Raw genomic sequence first — 27,794 nt, 5'->3', positions numbered from 1 at the left:
CTGATCGCATTCACCCGACAACGATTTCTTAGTAAGTACACACAAAAATCCAGTTATCACAGTTTCCTCCATATACTACTTCTATGTGCATAGTAAGAAACGTAATGAGACTTTGTGCTCATTATCCATTCCAAGTACTGTACTACCAAAACAACCTCCGCTTTAAGTGCCACCAGTATTCCTTCTCACAAAACAAATCTCCAAAATATGGAATACAACGTACTGAAATTGAAAAGCAAATTACATCAGCACATAAGCATCCTGTATTTGCTCTGCATGAATAATGCCAAACAAACATTTCACTTTAGCCTTCTCTCCTGCATTCAGATGTTTGTATTAACCTGTGGTCATTGCAAAAATAGCTGCAGCAGCTATGTGAGGGGGCACCACAACTCCACTAATCTATACCCCAGATATTCCCAATGTTAATATTGTGACAACATGAACAGTCAACAACAAGAAACAACTGCTAAGCAGAAATCTCTGAGCAGCGGGATCCCAACATCTTAGCAAGAATCAAGAAGCTACTTAAAAGGGTTACAGCACCAAAGGAAGTGTGTACACGTACACACACACTCACACACACTCACACACACTCACACACACACACACACACACTCACACACACTCACTCTCTCTCACTCTCTCTCACTCTCTCTCACTCTCTCTCACTCTCTCTCACTCTCTCACACTCTCTCACACTCTCTCACACTCTCTCACACTCTCTCACACTCTCTCACACTCTCTCACACTCTCTCACACTCTCACACACTCTCACACACTCTCACACACTCTCACACACTCTCACACACTCTCACACACTCTCACACACTCTCACACACTCTCACACACTCTCACTCACTCTCACTCACTCTCACTCACTCTCACTCTCACTCACTCTCACTCACTCTCACTCACTCTCACTCACTCTCACTCACTCTCACTCACTCTCACTCACTCTCACTCACTCTCACTCACTCTCACTCACTCTCACTCACTCTCACTCACTCTCACTCACTCTCACTCACTCTCACTCACTCTCACTCTCACTCACTCTCACTCACTCTCACTCACGCACACTCACTCACACTCACACACTCACGCACACTCACGCACACTCACGCACACTCACGCACACTCACGCACACTCACTCACACACACTCACTCACACTCACTCACACTCACACTCACTCACACTCACTCACACACACTCTCAAGGCGACAGGGGTCTAAAAAGCATCAATCTTGCACAGGGGTGGGCTACTCAAGGGCCACCAACAAGTCCAGGTTTTAAGGATATCTCTGCTTCAGTCTTCAACTGTGTTGAAGCAGGGATATCCGGACGACTCAAGGTAGCCCTTGAGTACGGAAGTTGCCCACCCCTGATCTTGCACATCTGAATGAAAAGGTTAAATTGTTTAGTGCTGACTGGGTCAAAAGGCTAAAATCAGTCCCCCTCCCCCCCCACTCCCAAAAAAAAAAACCTTATTCAAAAGTTTGAATCTTTCTGAATGCTTTTAAAAGGCACCCGGCCATTTAATTACCCGACAATAACCAACATAATGACTTGCCTTTCACTCCGTAACCCCTGCACTGCCAGGGGGGCCTGCAGCACCGTTTATGTGCATGCGTTTCAGGCCTCACTGCCAGCGGACTGATTAGGTAACTATACGGACTTGCAGTCCATTTTCCATTACAGCGTTCCCTTATCTCCATCTGGACTCTGCCCTCCTGTGCCCTTAATTACATGCAAGCCCTAATCTCCTGCTATCCCCTTCCGGCTCTTAATGGGGCTGATGACAGGTAGCAAAAGGACTGGCAAATCAGCTAGAAATGGAGTAAATATTTGTGGACAGGTCTGACTACAAGACACTGCATGAGGCATGGCCTAGATTCAGAGTGAGGCGCTGCAAACGTTAAAATAACAGATCGAAGTGCTGTAGCAGCCACCTTTCCTGCTCCTGTCTCATCACATTAAACTTGCTTTGCATAGGAGCAACTGCTGCCTCCTGACAAGACGTTCTCAGATCCTATGTGCATCTGTAATACAATATCCAAATATGTAGCAGGGACTTCTGGATCCATAGCCTGAAAACGGGTAAATTAAAAGCAGTAAATCAGCATTGCGGTCTACTGCGGCTATACAGGAATCGGAAGCAAGATGTGTTAATATCAGGTCCCTTTAACTGTGCGCATATTGCCCACTTCCCCGCACGGTATGAAATTCTGAAAACGAAAAACCCTGGGCAAGGCATTTGGCGCCCCAGTGCTTCCTTGGGATACATGGTTTGAAATGAGCATTAAAAAACGAAATTGCTATGTTATCATAGGTTATACGGAGTTAGACACACAACACTAGTTAGCTGCAATGGGTACCATGAATCTCCCATAGAGCGGTTAACTTTGCATGTCTCTTGTTCTGTGACTGACTATATCATCAAAAATAATCATCTTCTCACTTATGAATTTCCAAAGCTATTCTGAAATCCACTATTCATGTTAAACTCTCCAAAAAGAAAAACAATACTACATCTAAAATGCACAGATACCCAGCAAGCGCTGAAAACTCCCCCAAATATATATTGTGTGGTAATTTTGGGGGGTTTTCAGAGCTTGCTGGGTATCTGTATGTTTATTAACCTTGTCCAGCTGGTCCCAGCGGTTTTTGGAGGTTAGTGGCTCCTCCCCCGCAGGGTTTAAGCTCGCCCCTCCCCACTTTCCAAGTTAGCAGGTCAGTTTCATTTTGCTGGGTTGTGACAGACCTGTTGTTGATCATTCTTCCTCTAATTATAGAGGTAAATAAGAATTTTAACCCAGGGAGTGTTAGGACCTGCTAACGGTCATGCCTTGATGTTGCAGCAGGCTTAAAACGCTTTGGCCAAAGGGTTAAACTAAATGACCATTTTTCAAGAGAATATATAGATATTCACTGTGTATTTTGTCATATTGGATGTAGCTTTGGGCTTTTTTTTGTTCTATACATCTACAATGTGCATCACAGTAGTACAAAAAGGAGAGAAGTGGCACAGTGGGGCAAGGTGACCCTGCGAGGAGGCCTGTAATGGTGCATCCCGGATACACTGGCATTTACTGGTGCAACTCGTTCTTTTGCAACATAAAAGTTTCCAAAGCAACAACGGAAACCTGTTTCCTCAAAGATAATCATACTTGAAACATTTCACATTTTGGGTTTCGTTGGAAACGCAAGAATTTGCAGAGTGAAAGAGTTCGGGAGCGGTATGCCGGCCGCAGGGCAAGCTGGGAGCTTCGGGATTGGTACATCTCTGCTTTTCAGCCATGTTTGCAGCCCTGTCAAATATTTCTAGTCTGTCAAAACTAGCACAAAACTACAAATATGAGAACCCCGTACGTCGGGGTCAACAGAATCGCTCCAGGGATGTTGTAGGATGAACCCTTAATCCAGGGGTTCTCAAGACCACCGAACCAACAGGTCAGGTTTTTAGGATACCCCTGTTTCAGCACAAGATGTATAATCAGTCTTTGACTGAGCCATCTGTTCTGAAGCAGGGATATCCTGAAAACCTGTCCTGTTGGGCGGGAAGAGGGGGGCGCTTGAGATCTGGAGTTGAGAACCCCTGTGGTTGTACATTTCTCTTTGGGGCGTAGAATAGAAGATGCACTACACTTGCTCAACAAGGAGTGCATTGGCCATTGCTCAGATTACCCCTGAGGCAGATTTAACCCTTCGAGACCTGCAGTAAAGTGTTTTCAGATTTAAAAAAAAAAAAAAAAAAACACATCAGCAGCAATAAAATATTAAATCTTTTTTATTAGTCTTGTAGGACTTTGTGATCTCTCTTGGAGGTTTCTGGGAAATGCGCAAGTTCAAAATAAAATATTTGGGGGGGTGGGGTGGAGGTGCTCTCACAAACCCACAGCCTCTGGCATGCATTTGCAAATTGCACAAACGGATGGCTATAATTAGGCCCTGGGGCTTGAACAAACACCCCCCCCCCCCCCAAAAAAAATCCAGGCTAACTGGCATTTCCGTAATTATGGGTTGTTGAAATTGTTGCCAGGGTTGGTTAGAAGAGCTCGGTTTGTGTGCATCGCCCCGCTGACAGCCTGCCTTTTCTTTATCAGTTCCATTCATTTGGCCTCCCTGAACCATTTGACTTAATTACGTAATGCAGGTGTTCCCACTGAAGGGGGGGGGGGTGAAAGGTTTTGCTAAAATCAACCATCAGATGTAAATCTGCAACAAAAGCAGCAGTAATGGCAGGAAAAGGGAAAGGATTTGCTTTGCAAACCACTGCAATTAATGTGTGGGTTGAGCGACTCAAATGAAGTTATCGGCAATTTTTCGATTTGGGATCCGATTGTTACATTTCAGTTACATCTGAGAAGTTCCCCAAGGCAAACCGAGGCAGGTCAATAAAGCAACAGTTCCACACTATTTCATACCATAAAAAGTTATGAAACACCATTTACTGCATTTTCTTTACTCCGTTTCAGGAGGAAGTATTTTTCTTGGCCCTACGTTTTGGCGGACTGATTAATCTATCGGGAATATTAAAGATGCCCTGCCCCTCAATGACGAACGTGCTTTGTTTGTTACCATGGTGAGATTGGTAGGAATGATCAGGGGGCATTTTCTACAAATTGAAATACTACAGAAATAGCATTTGTCCTCTCAAAATGTTTAGTTAAGGAGTAGGGTTTCCTCCCTGCCAGTGCCAGAGGGACATGCAAAACATAGCACGGTTTTTTGGTTACCAGATGGGAAAGCAATATTACTTCGCTATATCTATGATTGGAGAGTTGGAAGAGCACAGGCGAGGCGCTAGCCGGATACAATTGTAAGCAATATATGAGAAATAGTTTTCTGGCACAGAGTAGAACAGAAAAAGCCACAGGAGACGTTGAGCAAACAAACTGAAAGGGCTCCTGGAAAAAAAAAAAAAAAAAAACCCAAGCAGGCCTAGGGGAATAATACAAACACTCGATATTTAAGGGTGTTGGAGTGGCAACAAAACAAGGCCAAGCATTATATTATTCCTTTTGTAATCAATGATACAGAGATCCTTTATGAGTTAAAGCAGTGGCCGTTTGTGAAGTGCTATCTGCGTTTGAGCTCATTAAACCTACACATCGCTGTACCACCGGTACGAAGGCCTCGGGCATGGTCAGCGCGTGAGGCGTGCTGGTGCTTACCAGTGAGCCCCTACAGCTGCAAGGAGAGCGGCTTTAGTAGGGGCTCGCCTACGCTTCTGCAAGCGTGCGGAAGCGTAGGTCTTATACAAAATTTAGATTTGGCGCAGGGCCGGTCACGTGAGCAGTTCGCCCAATGAGGGCGAACCAGCTCCGTACGTCACTGGCCCGCCCCCCGACACGCCCCTGGATGGCGTGCGGTCTAAGGCGACAGGAAAGCACCCGCTTTCCCTCAGCCTCCGCGCGCCTCAGCACGCAAATCAGGAACCATGGACGCAGCCTAAGATTGACTGGTGGGGCTCACACATCTGACAATATACTTTGCTGTGTAAAATCTGCATTCATATTGTGTCAAGGAAATATATTTCCCTGTATATCCAACCCCATCACTGGGTGAATAGCAATTGCAGTTCCACCCGGCACTACAGGGATTAAAGGTGCTGTGCAAACAAGATTTAAAAAGATTGCCTTCCTGTTCACACCTCTCTCGACAAAAAAAAAACAAACAAAAAAAGAGAAACAATCTTGTTGGGGATTCAATTAAACGGCTTCAGAACTGCATCCTCATCACTGCAATATGTTAATCGCGGTTCAGAACATTTAGTTTGAGCACTAGTCTAGCACTTAGGAATTCCCAATACATATTCTTTCCAGGCGACAATTTGAAAATGCTCTTTACCCCCCTCCCCCTCACTGTATAGTGCGATGTGTTGCCGCACCCTCTGGCAGCAAAGCGGTTAATCTTTCTCAAAACCCTGAAACCAGAGGGACAAACATGAACCAATAGGATATTCCATAGGTACGGGTTATATCACTGCTCTACTGTAAACAGCCATGTAGAATGGCAAACTGAAGAGATGTAGTGCAGGTCCCCCTGGCTCAGCCGGCGCAAGAGGAAATATTTGCTTTCATTTGCTGCTGACAATTTTTGCAAGAAACAATTGCTGCAAGTTGCACTATATGAAAAGGCTGAAGTGTGCTTAGTCCATGTCCTATTGAAGTAGCTATGGTATACTTTACCGCCCACAGCAGTTCACTTGTCATTTCCAAGTGTGCCTCGCTCTTCCACAATGACATCACTGGATGGGGACTGCCTACAACAGGGGTGGGCAACTCCTGTTCAAGGGCCACCAACAGGTTTTAAAGGATATCCCTGCTTCAGCACAGGTGACCCCACCAAAACACAGAGCCACTGATTTAGCCACGTGTGCTAAAGCAAGGATATCCTTAAAACCTGACCTGTTGGTGGCCCTTGACGACTGGAGTTGCCCACCCCTGTCGTAAGCAGTGCCCATCCAGCGACAGACATAAAGGGACATATTACAGCCAAGAAAGATGCCCCTATTTGTGAGCACAGACTGCTTGCATCGAGGAGGTTTCATTTAGAAGCTTGGCGGAATTAAACAGAATTCCAGATTACGCTAATCAATCATGGAAAATCTGCATCTCAGCGTGCACCGCAGGACATTACAATGTGTAGCATGAGGATAGGCAAATATATCACAATCTGAAGTGGGTGGAAATTCAACTGTAATTGTTGTTTCCAACTGATATCACTGAATTGTGGAAGACCTTCACTCATTTTTAGAGGCCTTATTTTATTGAAGCCATTTATAAACTCTTACTTTAAGGAATGCTACAGAGATTTCAAAGTTGCAGCGATTAGCAAGGTTGGCAACTCAGGGTGGGTGGGGTGGGAGGGTGGAGAGGGCGCAGGAGTGAGAGCAGAGAGAGCAGAGATAGCCATAACCACCTGCCCCACAGCAAACTGGCCAGGCCAAGGCTTCAGAAGCTTTTCTTTGCAATGGACGGCAGGTTTACCCAATAGCAAAATTAACTTTTTCTATCTTAAATGACCATCTTACCACCAAAAGAGGCTAGTGAGAATAGCAAAGCATTGTATGGACACCCATTAAAATCTGGAATTGCTTTTTATTTAATTGTCCAAATATAATGTAAAAATCAGTCCCGCTCGCCAAAATGTTATTGTATTGAAACATGATTTTCTAATATAAACTTTAGCCAGCAGAGTAATGCATTGCACGGCTTGTCAATGTTTACGGGAAAACACTCCATGACTTATCAGTTGCAGCGCATCATGGGTTTTATCCTACAGGAAAGATTTCCCTTATCCAAGCTACTTTCCTCATGTTTACAGCTGGGGCATTCATTCAATGACAAGCTCAGATAAACAGTCACATCTCTGGGAACCTTTAGAGGGCTGGGATTTCTGTTTATGGTTCTGCAGCTGGGTTAGCAAAGACATTAATTCACCCTTTCTGACTTCTCAAGATATTTCTCCCCCCCCCCCCACCCCCAGGACCTGCCACTTAACACCATCTGTGCTGGAACGGCTATCAGTGTTCGACGCAAGATGATTTAGGTTCCACGTACGTTTTCACTCCATAATCTGATTTACCAATGTTAACACAAAAACAGTCAATTTCCATTCTTTTCACTTTTAAATGTAGTTTTTTAATAAATCTGGGAGGGAATACAGCCCCAGATCCCCACTAAAAACGGTAACAATTTAGAAGTTGGCCCCCATATATGCAACGTAGGGTTATATACAGTATAGGCCAACTCATGCAAACCTTAAAATGCGACAAGTAGTATTGTGCACTTTATCTTGAATCGTGTAGAGAACCAATGGAGGGACATATACAGTACATCTAGGGCCATCATAGGAGGGCGCAAAGGCTCGCAAAGAGCAGCTATGCTGCACTGGATTGGAAATAAGTGAAATGGCCAACAAGCCGGGGGTTACAAGAAGAAAAACGGGGTATCGGAAGGAAAAGGGATAGCGTTGATTTGACTGGTTATTACTTGGAAGAACATTTACGAGTGATTAGTATCAAATTCTAAAGACATTCAGTGTTTATTTCTACTGCACCAGTATTAAAAATTAACCTCATCACCCTGTCTGCACAGGAAACATGACTGCCATAAATTGCATTAAGATAAGACCAGATAATTTGAAAGAAAGCCCCTATTAGAGGGTCATGCAGTAATTATTTCATTAGTAAATAGAGTTAGACTATGCCAGTGATTCCCACTCAGAGAGCTGATCCCGGACATCGCTGCTCTTCCTACACATGGAACCGTTCTAGCATTTAATCACTTTGTAACACAAACATTTTCAGGAAAAACGGACGATGCCTCAATGACTCCAGAAAAACAAAATGCAATTGAAGCAATACATTGCATTATGGTTTGTAGACTTATGTTTTTTTGGGGGGGGGGGGGGGGAGACATTTGTACTGTAATTGCCAGACTCCAATCATTTCAATCTTTGCCATTTTTAGAAGTGCTAGTTTTCACTGCGCTGCAGATTTATAAAGGCAGCTCAGTAAGATGCTAGTAGATGAAACCCCTCCACCTCTATACAGAAACTTTAGTTTTAAAATGGTACCATTGATTTAATGCACACCAGGAACTGTGGTAACCTGCAGCATTGATAATAAGGTTAAAAAGTGGAAAACTAACTACGCAAAGCACCTGCCCCATTGTGAGCCCCCAGTTCTGTAAATAGGTTTGCGGGCCGCAATAAATGTGGCCCCAAGTGTAAAGTTTCAAGGGAAATCTGCAGCGTTTTCTGCATGCTCTGACATTCGTCATTCTGTTTGGAGGCCCGTGGCAGAACTACCATATGTCCAGCCGGTTCAGATGCCACAGCACCCACCACCAGTAGAGGCCCATCCTTCACGCGTCGGAATGCTGTTCCGGCACTTATTTTAGCAGCCGAAAAAGTGTTCCGGCATTTCTAAACAGCTCTCTCTCCACCTCTTCCATGTGCCCTACTGGTGGTGCAGGTCCTTACCTGGAAGGGGGGGGGGGGGAGAGTTCACCCAGGTGGTCCTAACATGACAGTTAGGCCCAACTTCCACAATCACCGCCTGGGTGAGCTTTCTCTGTCGTAAGGATCTGCTCCATAGATAGGGCCCCGGTGGGAGGGGGCCTTCTTGCACCAGGGCCCACCAGTGACCAGCTCTGCCCTGTAAAGCCGCGATTATAGTTGCGGCGCGCATGCAACGCTGGAACAAACTAATAAATACCAATGAAGGCGCACAGTGTACGCGATTTTAGAAAATACTCTTGGATTTGGTCTTGCAGTGCGACGGCCGTGTAACTTGAGCGGTTCAGCCAATGAGGCCAGTGACGGCCACGCCTCCGCGTGCATGTTAGTATTAGTAGTAGTGCATGTGGCCTAAGAGGCCTTCAGATCTACTCTTGAAAAAAAACAAATGCCAATGAAGAAGGCCAGAGTGAAGATATGGCAGGAAACAGAAAACCGAGTCACAGGGGGCCAGGGGAGTCACAGAACGAACACACACACGAACACACACACGAACACACACACACACCTTCCTCTTCGGCTTGGTCACACCCTGCAGGCACCTCATCTTGATTGGCTGCTGCTGGGTAAAGCAGCCAATCAAGACAGAGGAAACTGCTCTGGGAGATTGGGGAAATCCCACAGCACAATTTTTATCCTCTCACGGAACACCTGTTGGGAAACACTGCACTGGTGTATAGATATTACCCATGACAGCTAGCTACACTGTTTACAGTAGTATGCAATGTGTTCTATTTTCTGTGGCATATCTGAAGTACTACAAATCTCCCTTCAGAGCGGTTACAACTCAGTTACACTAGACCTGGGGTAGCCAACCTTTCAAGGAAGAGCCTTTTACCATGCGTGAATATGAATACACCCACAGAAACACATACATGATACATACACTGTAACTGTATATACACAGACACATTCTTCCATCTATCCTTTAACTCCCTCTCTCCCCCCCCTCAGAATTCAAGGATTATACCTTGGGGCGCGTTGCCAAGTGGTCACATGGATGGATGCGCTACATCCGCCGCCGTGCACCAACAAGGTAAACAGGCAGGGGATGAATTGGCCGCAAAGTGAGAGTCCGGCCCCAGCAGCCGGATTGCGGCGGTGTGGCTCGATCTCTGGCGCGGCCCAACTTCTAGAGCTGCACGGCCTGACCCCAGGGCGGTGCCACATCTATTTACTCAGAGCCGCGGGTTATAGAGCCCTGCGCACTAGACTCTTCCCAGGCATTTTTAACCCAGCAAGTAGAATTTAGATGCAAGTAGTGTTTAACTTAACATTTATTACACTGCGAAAATATTAGTCATTTTTTGTCTCACTGGTGTGCTCCTAAGAGAGCTTTTTTTTTCGAGGTGTAACTTATATACGCCAGCATTCTCCGTAGTTTACAGACAGTGTCTAATATATTCAAAAATGTTATATTGGAAAGTATGGAGCGCAATCTCAGAATTATATACAATTACCTAAATAAATGACTCATTGGTATAAAAAGGCCAAATTCTATAAGCAGATATGTGTAATGAAAGCGTGAGATAATAATTTACTGTATAAGTTAACAATGTTGTTCTGTTATACATGGCATGTTATGTACAGATGTAGCAGACATTACACCCATTAACATGACGTGCAGCATTAACACCAACGCTATATTTAACAACGAGTTAACATGTGCCCCCCTTCATTACAACGTTGCCACTGTGAGACATTAACTTTTAACATCTGTGATTTATTTGTACACTTTTATCCTCCAGTACCTTGGAACTCTCGCCTCCTGCATCTCACTATGCCCTCCCTATTTCTTTTTCTGTTTACTGCTTCCTCACTCCTTTGTGAGCATTTCTGTTCTCTACAACATCTCCACTCCCCACTGCACCATTATTTATACAACTCTCTCCCAACAACTTCTTTACCCCTCAATAAAAAACACCCACACAAATCCTCTATTCACACCCTCTATCTACTCTGTCCTGCTGCTGGGGATCTTCCCTAAGTCTGAAGCCAGACATACACACCTGATCTCACTCATGCCTCCCTGCCACCTCTTCCCCTGTAAATGGTGTTAACATTTTCATTTAACACTGACCTTCCTTAAATTTTACCCCACAAATCAAGCATCCCAATAGCCTGCCCTCGTGGCTAATGTTCCACACTCAGTCACTCTTACCACCCATTGTGACCAAGCACTGCCATCTACAGCACTTACTCCCTCACCTGCTGTCTCTGTAAGTTTCCCATTAAACCTCTTAGATTGAAAGCTCTTCGGGGCAAGGATTTCCTTTCCTATTGTCTGATTTTGCTGCACTTATTGTATAATTATAATTCCCTGTACTGTATTCTTTGTGAAGCGCTGAGTACACTTTTGGCGCTATATAAATAAAGACATACAATACAATAGGATTGTAAGGCCGCGATTATAGTGGCAGCGACGGCGCTCGCGAACAAACCTCGTGTCTATGAGGCAGCCTATAGAGCACACAACCGCTATGCGCGACATTGCAATTGAATCATGCATGTTCCGCATGAGTGACAGGCCCATGACGTCACCCGCTCCGTCGTTCCTATAATCGCGGCCTACGGTGGGCGCTAACACATGGGTGCGCTATTGTATTAACGGGGGCAATACTGCTACATCTGATCGAACAAGGAAAGCGTTCTATTGGCGGTACTTTGGTCTTGGGGCTATTTAAATGTTGCCTAATGATACAATGATGCTGTGTTTATATACGATCTTACGGAAACAATTTAAAGCAGAAATTTAGAATTTTGCTCCTGCACTTCACAAGACCAAAACGGAACATGAGTAACGTCCTATCGTGCTTCAGGTTTCTCTGCATAACTGAAGGGGACTGAAGTGGAAAAGGTTTCCAACAACTACCCATAACCCCTTTTTTCGGAGAAGTGCACAGACCATTGGCAAGAAAGATTAATAGAGCAAAGGAACTCAATACTGTATTTGCCATTCACTTGATGTCTCCTTGAACCTAGCCATAGTTAAGAAAGCCCTACAATGATGAGGCTGCAATTTTTACTTTATCTCATTTTCCTACACATGCTTCATCTCCTGATAGCTCGGGATGATCTACGGTCATTGTCAAAGCACTTATGTCTTCAAATGTTTTCTTCACTTTCACAGTCCACATTTGCTTATTCAAAGGCTGTAGCTGCATGGTGTAGAAAAGCAGCTTCATTTTTCAGCCAGGATAAGAGGCCAATTAATCACTTGGTTGGTGCACATATGGCATTTACAGGCTGCGTTTATACACATCGGTGGCTGATCTGCAGTGAAAGAGTAGGGTGTGCAGACCCCAAATATTTGTTTTACAAATTGCCTTTTTTTTTTTTTTTAGGAAGGGTTTATAGTGAAATCCTACAACACTTGTCAGAAAAATGAGAGAACTGAAAAACACACAGAATTGTGCGTTCATCTGCTTATACCTCAGCCCTGAACCCTGCATGTGTGGCAGCGTTATGTATGCCTAAACTAGCACCTAACGCAAATATTGTATATTCATTAGGGTTTGTCCCCGCATGCTACTGCAGCGCCCGCTGTGGCGGACGCTGCAGGGACGAGAGCCCTCCCCTCAATGGCGCCGGGCCCGCTGCGAGGGGGGGGTCGCAGCGCTGTGGCGAGAGTTTCTCCTGCCCTCAATAGAATTGAGAGCAGGACTCGCGACGAACCTGCCGTGTGACGTTATGGCTGCACCCCCGTCACTCCCCCGCCACCTCCCCCCCCTCCCCCCCCCGGTCTCTTCCGGGGAATCGGCTGCACGCGCCGCCAGCCTCGCGGGCGCGCGTGCAGCGGAGGCACTGGGACCTTAGCCTTACTGTTTAATGCTGTGCTGCTGGGAATCAGGCTTAGGCCTAAATCTGAAAAACAAGGCATCTGAAATATTATATGCTCAACAGACATGGCAGAAGCGTTACATCTTTCACTTGACTGCAACTCGCAAATGTCGATAAAATCTGCACCACTGAAGTCCTCATCTGACAGTCGCATTAGAATTGCAATTAGAAAAGCAAACTAGCCTCTTATATTGGAGATGCAATAAAGAGAAAGCACTCAGCCATGTAAGAACTTTACCATCAGCTAATTGCAAGGCATGGCAGAAATAACTGTTACACGGCTGAGAGCTTTCACTTTATTGCAGCTCCAACTGGCTTGCTCATTGTGACAGAGGCTTTAATACATTACAGGCCTCTTCAATACTAAGAGTGTTAAAAAGCCATCAGGTTTCAGCTTTCTGGTCTGTCCTAGTTCTCAGCAAGCAGAATGATTAATAGCAGCAAACGCCAAGGTGGGAGGCTAGGCTCTATCTGTGCCGTCCTCAGAGCATTTAAGAGTTGATAAGTGGGACTGCGTTGTGCTGGCTGGGCTGCACAAGAGAAGTACTTGTTCCCTCGGCACGTACAGAAAAACATGAGACCCCATTGAGCAAGCAGACAACTATTTGGGGGAAGAAAAAAAACCTGAGGCAGCAGGGCTGCAAGAAAATTGGTCTCTTAGCACATTCAGGCTGATAAGCAGCAGGGAGAGAGGTCTGAGGTCTCACAGGACATGCGAGGGAAAGGAACACAACGGGAAAGTAATTTTAAAGAGAGTAGGGGAAAGAAAAAAGAAAAACCCTGTTTATGAATTTCTCACTTCAAAAAAAACAATCGTATTACTGGAATACACTGCTAGCCTTTCAATGTTTCATTTGCTGGGCCACATTTACTTCAATAAAGAAAATACTTCTTTGCATTGAGAACTTATTTATATACTGTAGTCATAGTCCTTTGAATACATGGGTTAACCGTTTCCCTGCCTACGGGTCTAGCAATACATTTGGTTGACTTTTTGGAAGGGATTCAAATCAAAGCTTTCCGCTGCATTTAAAACTTGCCAGCTCCAGCAGTTTGCCACGTTTCTCTGTTACAATACCCTGATCACGTCCGAATTATCTGTTGGGTACAAACCCTTAACTGGTTCTAAAAGAAAGCCGTACACAGTAGCAGAGTGGTTTGAGCACTACACCTTTGAAGTGTGTGAACTGGTTTATATCAGTCTTGGCCACCTTTGTGACCTTGGGCAAGTCACTGTATCCAAGTAAATCCGGCACCAAATCAGATTGTAAGCTCTTCAGGCAGGGACTCATTGTGTTTACAATATTCTAGTTGGCAATCATAAGTTATATGGCCAAGTGCTTTCTGTTTATGGACTACTGGGAGAGAATCTTTGGCTCCTTAATTCCTCTGCCCGCTGGTATAGAAGATGTTTTTATTAGTAAACCCCTCATAAGGTGCCTTTTATTTAACATTACATCTGGTGCCCGTACATACGGTCCTGCAATAAATGCCAGCATGGGTGCTGTTCCAGACTTCTTTTCAACAGTGTGGTGGCCTTTCAGTAAATCCCAGGGGTTGCCTAAATGTTATGGAGGAATACGTTTCGCTTACGACAGCGCTACTCGTCTTTTCTTATTTAGAGAGCCATTTTAGCGTAAAGCAGTCTCAGAGGCATATTCTATGTTCTTCTGTTTTAATCAGAGAATATATTAACTTCCTGAGAGAAATAAGCTCTTCTGTATGTGTGCCAACAACTGATAGGGGAAAACTTCAGTATTCAAGTGGCAATGGCTCGGAGCCATTCAAGCTTCTCATTTGCAGATCTGGGTAGCCGAGCCTCTAATTTACATATTTTTTCCCAGCGTAAGCAGAGCTGTAAGTAGAGATAGTCAGCACATGTATATAGAGCCACTACCACAAACACTTATTTTTAAAACCTGAAACACAGGCAGATAAAGTCACTTGCCCAAAGCCACAAGGAGGTGGCTTCCCACTTTCAGCCAATGGCTGAATCCTTAGGCTAGATCAGGGGTGGCCAACTCCAGTCCTCATGGGTCACCAACAGGCCAGGTATTAGAGATATCCCTGCTTCAGTACAGGTGGCTCAATCAGTGGATCAGTCTGACTGAGCCACCTGTGCTGAAGCAGGGATATCCTGAAAACCTGACCTGTTGGTGGTGGCTCTTGAAGACTGAAGTTGGCCACCCCTAGGCTAGAGGCAGTGTTTTAGTCTGCACATCAAATTTCTAATCACTTTCAGTGGTTACAAAGAGGAACCGCCACAGAGGCTATTATGCATGTACATTTAAGATCTTCCCAATAATTCCCCATTTTAATAATGCTAGTAAAGCCAAACATGAAACACAAAACGTACCGTACACCTCACTCAATATATATGTATTGAAATTGTAACCCTGAGTTATGTATTAATCACATTTCAGTGTCTGGGAAAGAAGTAATGTTGTAAATTAACGAATGTACAAGATGTTACTGAAATGATTCCAAATGCAATGCTTCTGTAACTGCACAGATGCTAAAAAGTTACCATTAGACCTGTATAAAACTGTGGCCAGGCAGGAAACAGACGCGCTGGCGCTCGTGCGTTGCTTGGCCGGGCAATTCGCGGCTGGGTGCGCGCTCGCCTGGTGGCGCGGCCACGTCACAGAGCTGGTTCGCCCACCGGCCTCGTCCAGGGCGGCGCTGAGCGGGCAGGCACGCTGGCCGCGATGAAACACATTGTGGCAATGTGTGTGGCCACCGTGAGCAAGCGCCTGCGCCCGCTCAGAGCAAGCAAATTTGAATTTGCCGCTCGCAATCGCGTCACGTGAGCGGTTCTCCCAATGAGGGCGAACCAGCTCCGTGACGTTGTGGCCGCGCCCCCAGGCAAGCGCGCGCCTAGCTGGCCATGAATCACCCGGCCGAGCTGGGCGCAGCGCACCTGTTCCCTGCCTGGCTGCAGCCTCATTGGGCAAACCGCTCACGTAACGCGCTTGCGAGCGGCAAATTCAGATTTGCTTGCTCTGAGCACCGAGCGGGCACAGGCGGGTGCTCACGCTGGCCACATACATTGCCGCAATGTGTTTTGTCGCGGCCAGCGTGAGCGCTCCCACCCGCACAACGCCACCCTGGACGAGCCCTTAGTCAGAACCAGCGCTTAAAAAAGCCTCTGATACACTTACGTTTGTCTTCTGATTTTCAGGTAAATGTTATCAATTTATTTACGTTAAAACCAGTGGCCCTCAATCTCTCACAATACCGCAATACAGATTGTGTTTGACAAATCTCCCTTTAGTAACCAATTGAAAAATAGGATTATGTGTTGGAAACGAGTTCGTACGTATTCAGTTTGGTTCTGTCAGAAGAAGATCGTTATTGTGACAATCATGATATCAGGTTCACAAAAACACATCAAGTCATTACTCCGTTAATAAGTGAAGAAAGTGAAGTAAACAATTAAATCATGTGGGTGTAATGTGGAATAATTGAGCCATCACACATACGCAATCAGAATGGTCCAATTTTACAATGTGACATTTAGCACAAGCGTCCCACTAAGTTTTTCCAAGTTTTTAATGCTTTCCTAGTACTAAACCATGTGGATTGCAGGACCAACCAGAACATTCATACGCCTTCATTCTTATGAAAAAATAGTGTAGGAAGGACAATCTCTTTCACCCTCACTTAATAAATCAAGCAACAGATTGTTAACAGCCAATGGCTCCTCTTTTATTGTTGGTGGCTGCGAGAGACTGGGATGTTTGCAATATGTTTCATAAGGTGTGGTCTCCTTGCTGAATGCAGAGTGAAAAAGCAGAGTCTCTGGGACAACACGCGTGTGGGAGTCTGCAAGCAATGTTGTGCAGCCGAGATAGAACTAGAACTGCTTTGTCTGTTACGTAAGCGCACCAATGTAATGCAAGGAGGTTATACCCGTTTAGCAGCGAAGGCTTTAAAACACAACATTACATGGAAAAGTGCAGCCTGTTAATTTAGCAAATAACCAAAATAGGATTTTAAAGCCAGCACCAAAAATGAAATTAGAGTTACATTTAGCATTTTACAGCAAACACATTTTCGTTATTGTGATGTGCTGTGAAACTAAAATACAAAAACACTACCATTTTTTCTTCAAAAAGTACTAATCAGTATTAATAATACAGGGCACTGTTAGAGTATTAGCCAAAAGGCTATTTTCAACTATTCCATTAGATTTATGAACAGAATAATCTATTTATTTTCCCAAAATGGTTTTGTCCAACCTCTTATAACGATGTGCTGATACATCCTAAACGAACTCAAGTTTTAACACGATAAATGCGTCATTTCTAGTTAGCTACAACTAATGATATCACAGTGTACTGTAGTTGGGGTTGGGTCTTCAAATGATTAGATTGTGTAAATTTACCGACGTATACGAACATGAACCGCAAGTAAAAAAAAAAAGTCTAACAATGCTAAAATCCATCTGCCTGAAGCAGCATTGCACATTTGTCATTAAAAACAACAGTTCCCACTTATTCAATGACGAGTCGTTCCATCTGCGAGAACGTTCTTCCACGCATGTCGGCGTTTACATTTTCCGCTGATAACCATGTTAAATCGTGCAGCTCGGCGTCTTATAACGTGTTGAAATGCTACTTGTCAAATTACACTCAATGATTTCAGTTTATCAGCTTCAACCTTTGCTTGGATTGCTTACGCTGAACCAGAAGGCAAAATAAACTGGTGCATTGTCCTTAACATGTAGGGATCGTGCAAAATGAGACTACAACGTGGTGCAAATGTGCAGCACCAGTGTGTGAGTGTGTGTGTGAGTGTGTGAGTGTGTGAGTGTGTGTGTGAGTGTGTGAGTGTGTGAGTGTGTGAGTGTGTGAGTGTGTGAGTGTGTACTGTGTATATATATATATATATATATATATATATATATATATATATATGTGTATATATATATATATATATTTTTTTTTTTTTAATTTATTTTTTTACATGCAAAGTCTAAAGACATATATGCATATATTTACATACACCCTTGTTATTAAATGGATATATAACCTGTATAATAATATGCATGTATATAGAGCACATATCCAAGTAGAAAGCTCTTTACATGATGTTGCAGATGAGATGCATGCTACAACACAAACAGGCTTACGATGAATGAGCACCGAGGTAAAGCCCTGCTGTGACCATATTGTGAGCACATCAGATAATCCTCTCTCTGTGCTTCAAAGACGACAGGCAGTCAGCATACTGTAAGAGCGTACAGCGTGAGCCGAGGCATCCACTAACCCCTACCGTGCCGGAGGGGCCCAAAAGGTTTTACATAGTAATGACTTATGTCCATCAAACATTGGAGTTGTTACATTTTGCCAGAAGGGTTGCTATTCAGGTGGTGTCTTCTGGCCACGCGAATGGTGTTAATGCTGTTCATGAAAAATCAGGCACAAGAGAGATCAGACACTGCACGGGTTAATGTTGCTAATCAGAAAACAGGCACTTACCTTTCCCATGCACGAAAAGGTCTTCTATCAGCCACATTATGTAACTGCTTTGAGTCAGGAACACACAACTAGACTTAATGTCGCCAATTAAAAGCGCATGCAATTAAGGGCATGGATTCGGGCATTAGAAGGGTTAAAATAAATCTGGCAATAGAGCCAAGGAATCAGACCGGTTCCAGGCAACACCAAGGTTAACGTCCCACAACGAGCGGAGGGATCACTTTGTATGTGCACGTTTTGAAGGGGTTAATTAATGTTACAGAACTCAGATTGTGATATAGAAGACAAAGGAGCTATGCTGCCAACTAAGAAATTAGCCTTTCGTTTGACGTGCTTTACTAGGCAAATCAACTCCCCAATACCGCTTAGGTTTGCTACATATCATCAAACAATGTTGATTAGTTTGACCCCAAAGGTGTTTTTTTTTTTTTTAAGGAGCTGCTGATTTTTTTAACTAACCACACTGAGTATAAGCAAAGGCTGAAGGCGTTAATATACAAGGTATTTCAGTATGACTATTGGGAGAGCTGACAGAGAAAGCAGTAACTTAGTACTGTATACAAAAGGATTACTGCTCCCCCACACCAGCTTCATCTAGTTAGGAAAACGGTTCCCAAAAGCTTGGCAACAGTGCCCTCCGATGGAAGGTTCTACAAAGGCTATTTTAAACAAATATATCTCAACTTTGTCTTATGTTAGGGAATTTTAAGGACAAACTTCTGAAATCACCATCTGAAAAACTGAGCACAAATAGTGGAGAGAAATTGCAAAAAATATTGTAGAAAGGGCGATTTCTTAAATAAAGTGATTAGCAATGCTTTAAAAAGGGGACAATCAGACATTTTGCAGCAAATAAAAAACCCTCAGTGTATTTTATTTAATGGGTCCCGATAACATGCTTTATCTCACCGCCACGTCACACAATATACCCCATTGCTACAGCATCCTATATAGTGCTTTATACCTATGATTAAACTACAGACAATAATTGTGGGTGCATATAAGCACTCGCTGTTAATCTTACAGCTGCAAAACTAAGACGGCAAAACCACACTAGGCCGTAGAGATAAATAATTCTGCTTGTAGCCGCGGAATGTTTTTCTATGGCAAGTCTAGTGCTAGAATTCAGCCCACTTTTGCCGCCTCTCGACGCTCTATCTCCCCCTTTACACAAGATATGGATATTTTAACAGGTTCTCTTTGCAATGATGGCGGTCTATAAACAAACGTTGACACTTCCATCATCGCTCCCTTTATAGCCCTTACAATCTTCTCTACTCCATTCCCAGACACCATCTTAAGGCAGAGTAAAAAATAAATATTTTTTGTTAGAAAAAACTACTGTAAAATTAATTGGATTAGTCAAGCAGGAAATCATTGATCTACCCTGCTAGGCTCGATTTTCATTCATCAGAACCTCTTAGCAAAGTATTGAAAGATACAATAATCTGCTCTGCATGTATTTGTAATGTTTAAAGCATCTTTGAGTGGGGACAATAAAAAGGGCATTGGTTCATATTACCAAGGATGCAGACGGCTGCTGATCTAATGCATATAATCAATTCTCGATTCATATTACGCATTTCGTGTAGAATGTTGCAGTCAATAGTGCTTGGTGCGAATAAACCCGGCCTTCTGTCTGTCAACTATTTATATAGGAATGCCAGCGCCCGTCTGGTTTAGGACGCAAAGCATGCCAGCCATTTTCCCATCCCAGAATAGAGACTTCAAATTATGTGTAGTGTAGGGCAGGGATGTGCAAACTTTTTGCCCTGTGCCCCCTGCCTTATCTCCCCCACTGCTCGCTTCCCCCCTTACCTAGTTTCAAGCGTCAAATGACGCCCCGGGGTCATGCGACGTCACCCCTTGGGGACGCGCTGGCAAAAGCCAACCGAGTCCCCCGCCATTTAATTTAAAGGCCTTGGGGGAAGAGCGCGGGACTCTAACTGCTGCGCCCCCCAGTTTGCGCACACCCCTGGTGTAGGGGACAGTTCATGGCTGAAGAATAAAAACAGCAACATTTAACACACCAAAAATTGCTCCGTTCAAGTTAACATTCTTTGGTGTGTTTTTAAGAGCCTAAAGCCCTCTAGATTAGAGAAAAGATAAAAACAGGGCGGCAGATATTGTAAAGCACATCAAATTTTTAATCCATTCATCAAAAAACAAAGAATGTTTGCAGGAGATGGGGTTGTTTATCATTCTGTCACATTACACAGCACAGCATGTACACTGCAGTTTGCTCGAGGTAAATTGATTTAGTCTCGTTAAATCCTGAGCAGCATTTTTTCTTACAAATCTAATTTTCATCATCGTCTCCCTGGCTGCATTGTTAACCCATGGTTGCCTGGGCAGACACTGCTCTTCAGCACTACGAGGGATCTGTGTCTAGGCAGTTTGCGTAAAGGAAGTGTGGTGACATTGTTGGATTTGTCACAAATGTGCTCCAAACACTCATGCAGCTTCCAACAAATGACCCAGAACGTTACGCCATTTTAAGATTGGATATTGTGATGCAGATTGAAGGGAGAAAGACGCACAGTTTTACATCTCAATCCGGGAGTCTAAACTCCTCCCCAAAATCCTCCTTCTGACAACACTGCCCAAATCACAAGCAGACTCGCATGAGGTAGAGAGTGCTTGATACATTGACACAGAGGTGCTAGATGAAAACTACATTTGGGTTCATTTTGCTCCAGAAATACCTTGATAGATAAGCCCCCTTTGTGTTTCTTGCTGTTGCAGCGAGTGACTTTACAGTTCATGAGGAAATCATGAACTGGTACAGCAACAGCTTCAAGACAGTGTGGCCGCCGGCCTGAAATGTCTCAAAATACCTAATGATTTGCATTGTACCCTATACAAGTTTCCTCGCATCTCAGAGCTAGAAAGGGATACAATGCATTGCAGACGACTTTTACTCTACGAGTGTACTCAAAGTGTTAAACCAAATCATTTCCCTACTCCAGGGGTTCTCAACTTCAGACCCTCCAACAGGCCAGGTTTCCAGGATATCCCTGCTTCAGCCCAGTCAAAGACTGAGCCACCTGTGTTGAAGCAGGGATATCCTAAAAACCTGACCTGTTGGGTGTGGGGATAATGAGTAGAAACACACACAAAACCCTGCTACAGCTTAAATACTAGGAGTGAGGTGCTAACTAGGTACTACTAAACGATTAACACGAGAACAGGCAGCCTAGTTTGGGGTGATGGGGGGTTAACGAGGACTGAAGTTGAGAACCCCTCTGCCTTACTCCATTAGGAATTTTGTGCTGGGGGGGAAAAAAAACGAAAATAAAAACAAAAAAAAACAAAAAAAAAACCCAGACACTGTTTTCCCTGCAGAAAGCGGGGCCATGACACATTGTACATGTATGAAGAACATTCATTACCTTCATCAAAATCTGCATCATCTTCTGTGTGTTGTGGAAATGGAAAGCAGTTTGTGATTTCAAGACGGTCATCAACCACGAGCCCTAGCAGGACACCCTGCACGACTTCACTCCCATGGCCTTCCTCCTGATAATGTTTAATGATCTTCAACACTACCTGCAGGAAGAAACAAGTGAAATGTATCTGCCTCTCATGGGAAATATCAAACACATCGCAGAGGACTGTACAAGAAATTGCAAAGCAACATTTCTTTTGTTTTTACATACATATACACACTATACCAGTGTTTTTCAACGGGGGCTCCCCGGGCATCCCTTAAAGCAGGGCTGCACAACATACGGCCCGCGGGCCGCATGCGGCCCCCCTGGCCTCTCTGTGTGGCCCGCGGTGACTCCGGCCGGGCGCCAGTTAATTAATTAAATTAAAAAATTTTTTTTTTTTTTTTTTTCAAAGTTTCAAAAATCGGCGGCGATTCATCCTCCTCCCCTCCACCGCCCCCCTCCCCTCCCCTCCTCCACTGCCCCCCTCCCCTCCTCCACTGCCCCCCCCTCCCCGCCCCCGGGTTTTGCAGTGCGCGGGGGCAGAAGCAGCATGAGGAGGATGCAGGATGCCGGGGAGGTCAGAGCATGCTGGGGGCGGGGCTTAGTTCCGGGGAGAGGATGTGCTGATCTAAAAGAGAGGTGTGTGTGTGTGTGTGTGTGTGTAAAACGGGCTGGTGGGGGGTGGGTGTGAAAAACGGGCTGGTGCAGAGGTGGGGGGTGGGCTGCTGACATGTGAGGGGGGGGGCTGCTGACATGTGAGGGGGGGGTGCTGACATGTGAGGGGGGTGGGCTGCTGACATGTGAGGGGGGTGAGCTGCTGACATGTGAGGGGGGGTGGGCTGCTGACATGTGAGGGGGGGTGGGCTGCTGACATGTGAGGGGGGGTGGGCTGCTGACATGTGAGGGGGGTGGGCTGCTGACATGTGAGGGGGGTGGGCTGCTGACATGTGAGGGGGGTGGGCTGCTGACATGTGGGGGGGTGGGCTGCTGACATGTGAGGGGGGGCTGCTGGCATGTGAGGGGTGGGTGGGCTGCTGGCATGTGAGGGGTGGGTGGGCTGCTGGCATGTGAGGGGGGGGCTGCTGGCATGTGAGGGGGGGGTTGCTGACATGTGAGGTGCAGGGGGGAAGTGATGTGAGGTGCAGGGGGTGTATGATGTGAGTTGCAGGGGGGGAGAGAGTGTCATATTGAGGAGAGGGGGAAAGAGTGTCATTGAGAGGAGGGGGAGAGAGTGTCATTTAGGGGAGGGGGAGAGTGTCATATTGAAGAGAGGGAGAGAGAGAGTGTCATATTGAGGAGAGAGAGACTGTCATATTGAGGGGAGGGGGAGAGAGTGTTATATTGAGGGGAGGGGGAGAGTGTTATATTGAGAGGAGGGGGAGAGAGTGTCATATTGAAGGGAGGGAGAGAGTGTCATATTGAGGGGAGGGGGAGAGTGTGTCATATTGAGGGGAGGGGGAGAGTGTGTCATATTGAGGGGAGGGGGAGAGAGTGTCATATTGAGGGGGGAGGGGGAGTGTGTCATATTGAGGGGAGGGAGAGAGTGTCATATTGAGGGGAGGGAGAGAGAGAGTGTCATATTGAGGGGAGGGAGAGAGAGTCATATTGAGGGGAGGGGGAGAGTGTGTCATATTGAGGGGAGGGGGAGAGTGTCATATTGAGGGGAGGGGGAGAGAGTCATATTGAGAGGAGGGGGAAAGGGTGTGATTTAGGGGAGGGGGAGAGGGTGTCATATTTTGGGGAGGGGGAGAAAGTGTCATATTGAGGGGAGGGGGACAGTGTCATATTGAGGGGAGGGGGAGAGAGTCATATTGAGAGGAGGGGGAAAGGGTGTGATTTAGGGGAGGGGGAGAGTGTGTCATATTTTGGGGAGGGGGAGAGAGTGTCATATTGAGGGGAGGGGGAGAGTGTCATATTGAGGGGAGGGGGAGAGAGTGTCATATTGAGGGGAGGGGGAGAGAGTGTCATATTGAGTGGAGGGGGAGAGAGTGTCATATTGAGGGGAGGGGGAGAGAGTGTTATATTGAGGGAAGAGAGACATGGGGGGATGCTGACTTGGGGGGGGGCTGCTGACATGGAATGGGCTGGGGGGATGTGGAGGGGGTATTGTGTTTTTGATGTGGAGGGTGGTATTGTGTGGGTGAGGGGGAGAGATGGGGTTATGAGAGATAGATGAGGATGATGATGATGGAGAGGTGCTGGAGGAGAGATGATGATGATGATGATGATTTAACCCGTGCGGCCCAATTTTTTTTCCTTGGAGCAGTCCGGCCCTTCTCACTTTACGAGTTGGGCAGGCCTGCCTTAAAGGGTTCCCTGCAATTTTCAGGTTTAAAAATTGTACCAAATACTGAAGAATTTACAATGCATCTGATCTAAGACGCGCCATTAGAGAGGGTTGGGGTTCCTTACAATGCATCTGATCTCAGACACGCTATTAGAGAGAGTTGGGGTTCCTTACAATGCATCTGATCTCCGACACGCTATTAGAGAGAGTTGGGGTTCCTTACAATGCATCTGATCTCAGACACGCTATTAGAGAGAGTTGGGGTTCCCTTACAATGCATCTGATCTCTGACGCGCTATTAGAGAGGGTTGGGGTTCCTTACAATGCATCTGATTTCAGACACGCTATTAGAGAGAGTTGGGGTTCCCTTACAATGCATCTGATCTCCGACGCGCTATTAGAGAGGGTTGGGGTTGCTCAGAATTTCACATAGGGGCCTTTCACCAAAAAAAGTTGGAAACCATTGCACTAGATCAGTGGTGTGCAAAGTTTTCTTCCTGCGCCACCCTGCCTGCTCTCCCCCCATTCTCGGCTCAGACGTTAAATGACACTGCGGGGTCATGTGAAGCCACATTATCATGGCAACTCGATGTCACGTGACGGCATTTGACGCTGGGTTGCCATGACGCGTCGCTGGAAGGCAAAGTAAGTGAAGTTACACAGAGGCCACACGCGATCCCCGGCATTTAGTTTGAATACCTTCGGGGAAGCACGGGGCCTCTAAACGCCGGCCCCCCTAGAAAGTCTTGTGCCTTCCATCCCTGCACTAGACAACCAAGGGCTTTCTAAAATATAAACTGCACTAACTTGAATGGCAGTTGTTGGCCGATCACACGACTGGCGGTTTTCAACAGGGTTTCCCTGGGAATTACTAAAGGGTTCCCGGAAGTTTTCAGGTCATTTGAAAATTGTACCAAAAAACAGAAGAATTTACAATGCATCTGATTTCAAACACTATTAGAGATGGTTAGGGTTCTGCAAAATAATTATAGGGTTCCTTAACCAAAAAAAGAGCTGAAAACCACTACCCTAAAGGTTTGATTCACTAGGCTCCAACAATATGTATATTAGTTATTCCATGATCACTGCCAATTAAGTCAATGGCAACTAATGTGGAATAAAGCTCAGAAAATCCTTGTCGGAGCTTGGTGAATCCCTCAAAAGGTATCAAATCGCAATACTGATAAGTAGCTCTTCTTTCTTGTATGCTCTCTGGTATTAGTTTATAATAATCTACTAAAATGTATCTTTCTCTTGATTCCCTCTCATCTGCTCTGACTTGATTATCTGTTGCCTCAGGATTCTAGTAAGGATCCCGAGACTCATTCTGGTCACTTGATAAATGGTACATGGAGTCCTGGCTTTCTCCCGCCTCCCCCCCCTTCCTGTAAAATATATATTTCAACAGGATTGGAATTATGGGGGGATCCTCCAGATCTGAACCACTCTAGTCTCAGGACCAGATACCACACGGTTCTTTAGAAACTAACAGCTTTAGATGCAGGTGTTCTCCCACTTTAAGGATACAAAATGGCCACTTAGGTGCAGGCCAATAGAGGAAGCCGTAAAGGATGATGTTGCAGCTTCCTATTGAATGACTGTCGGCAACATCTTTAAAAATAAATCCATAAGTGTAGCCTGTTAAAACTAAGCATCTCTAAAGCAGTATTGTCCTCGGAGCTATAGAGTAGTTCAACCCCTGGTCCCAAACCCAATCCCCCCCCCCTCTTTCTAAAAACTAATGTTTACATTTTTTAACAGATTGCTGCTGTAAACATTGAGCCCCTAAATCAGAGTTGCTTTTAGTGTATCAACTCAAATGCTGCAATGTTTTAGGAAGTTATTGCGAATAGGTTTTGAATTACATTAAAAATAAAACAGAATTTTACTATTACGTTTAAAGTCCATTATGATAACACGACTTGCAAGTGTAAAATTACATTACAATCAGATACTTATTTTCAGTTTCTAAAAATGTGAGTTGATAAGATGGGCTACCCCAGCAATTGGAGCAGCACACGAAATGGACCAAAGTAATGTGCAGTATACAATCATGCAATTTATTTGGGGGGGGAGGGGAGGGGTTCCATTTGAGATGTCTTTGTCAGTAAGATTTCAGTGCAAAGTCTGCTTTGATAGTTTAAAGATTTTCTTTAATCTTTCTAGTTTAAAGATTTTTGCTTCTGAAGATCACATTTTGCTGTGTATTCCTAAACTCATTAATAAGGGCCAAGAAACACATCAGTCCCCAATTGTAATTACAGCAAACAAGATGTACAACCAGGGACGAATGTATGAGGTGCGAACCAGCCGCCTCTGGCAGCATACGAGTGTCTAAATGATAAGGATCGTGTCAAGTCAAGCACAACAAGTGGGCCTTAATGCACACAGGTCTAATCTGTTCAAGCCAGTCACGCAAAAAAATAAATGCTTCATGGCTAAAAAAGCACTTGATTTTCAGGCCTGTAAAACAGCTACCATAATGGATTTCCATTCAACAACTTGGGTGAAAGGGAATTCGGTATAAATTATAGCTTATAGCCTTCTTTTTTTTTTAAGATTTTGATCGCTTTTAAGAGTCCTGGAATATTGAAAGTCGTGCGGCAGTGAAAGCAATGCTGCTTTGAGTTTGCACCACAGAAGAACTTGTGTTGCGACAACTTCTGCATCATGGGCTCATTTTTTAGGGTTACGCTTTGGTATACATTGGGACTAAAAAATACATCAATTCACATTTCACTAATAAGCTAGAGAATGTTAAGGCAAATTATTCTCTAATACACAAAAATATTTAAAATTAAAAAAATATACCTGCACCTACGTGCTGCCTCATTTTCTTGTCACCTGACCTGGCGATTATGTTGCTTGCTAATGGTTGTGGTGTGTCCCTCATTGTACTCCTCTCTAGCCTACTTAAATATCTGACTACACCCCTTCTTTCCTTGCTTCATCCTTTTCTCCTTATTCCATTTGTTTTCCCCTTGCTCTATTCATACTAATCATCTTTTCACCACTCTGTTTCGCCCTTCAGCACCAGAAACTACTCATCTCACATGTCGTCCCACCTCCCTTTTAATCCTCATCCCTGCCTCCTTCCTCTGTCACTATGGCCTTCACTGGAGGCTATAGATATGTACTGTAACTCGGGGGCAAGCACATGTAAATCTCCTCTGCTGGAGCGGTGTGCCGAGCTTGCAGTCGGAGCAGCACTTCCATCCGTTCATGCTACAGGACATACTGCTTATTAATTCAGTGTATGACCTGAAAGCACAGAGGGAGGTGACAAGTCACTGAGCGACTTTGTGACAGCTCCAGCAGATGAGCTTTCACATGCAAACACCCATCTGCAGCATAACCGTTTTATCTGTTCAGGATGAAAAATCCCTTTGTCTGTTTAGTTAGAAGTGCATTTTACCAGCCCATTCTAGTAGCAGTGACACTTTATGGAAATGAACATATGATCCAATGAAGTGATGGATAGATTTAATGCTCAATTCCTACAACTTCATGCATTTCTGAAACTTTAGGTCCAGAATGTCCGTCTCCCATATCTAAGGAAACACATTGCGGTAAATCTACAGTGATTAGAGCTGACCTCGATAAAGGAAATAAAGGATAAAGAATACTTGCACACAGGGAGAACCTTTAATGTACCATGCAATGATTTCAAGTTCTAATTCTAATAAGCAATAGGACAGGACCTTCATTTCACAAAGAAAAC

The 27,794-nt window shown here is 44.8% G+C and overlaps 1 protein-coding gene across 2 annotated transcripts in view; it reads right to left on the bottom strand.

Annotated features, from left to right (window-relative positions):
• The window catches only part of EIF3H (eukaryotic translation initiation factor 3 subunit H), a 130,389-nt gene that overhangs the window by 50,790 nt on the left and 51,805 nt on the right, over positions 1–27,794 (bottom strand). The window contains exon 2 of one of the 2 annotated variants that reach the window (XM_075582403.1): positions 21,745–21,901. In XM_075582403.1, coding sequence (XP_075438518.1) covers positions 21,745–21,901 — 157 coding nt within the window. Of the gene's footprint in view, positions 1–1,572; positions 1,733–21,744; positions 21,902–27,794 lie in introns of those variants that run through there. The other variant, XM_075582405.1, reaches the window with a different exon arrangement.

This window comes from Ascaphus truei, chromosome 2, assembly GCF_040206685.1.
Source record: "Ascaphus truei isolate aAscTru1 chromosome 2, aAscTru1.hap1, whole genome shotgun sequence".
Classification (NCBI taxonomy): Eukaryota; Metazoa; Chordata; class Amphibia; order Anura; family Ascaphidae; genus Ascaphus; species Ascaphus truei.
Note: the sequence above shows the minus strand (reverse complement) of the source record. Positions and strands in the feature narration are given on the sequence as shown.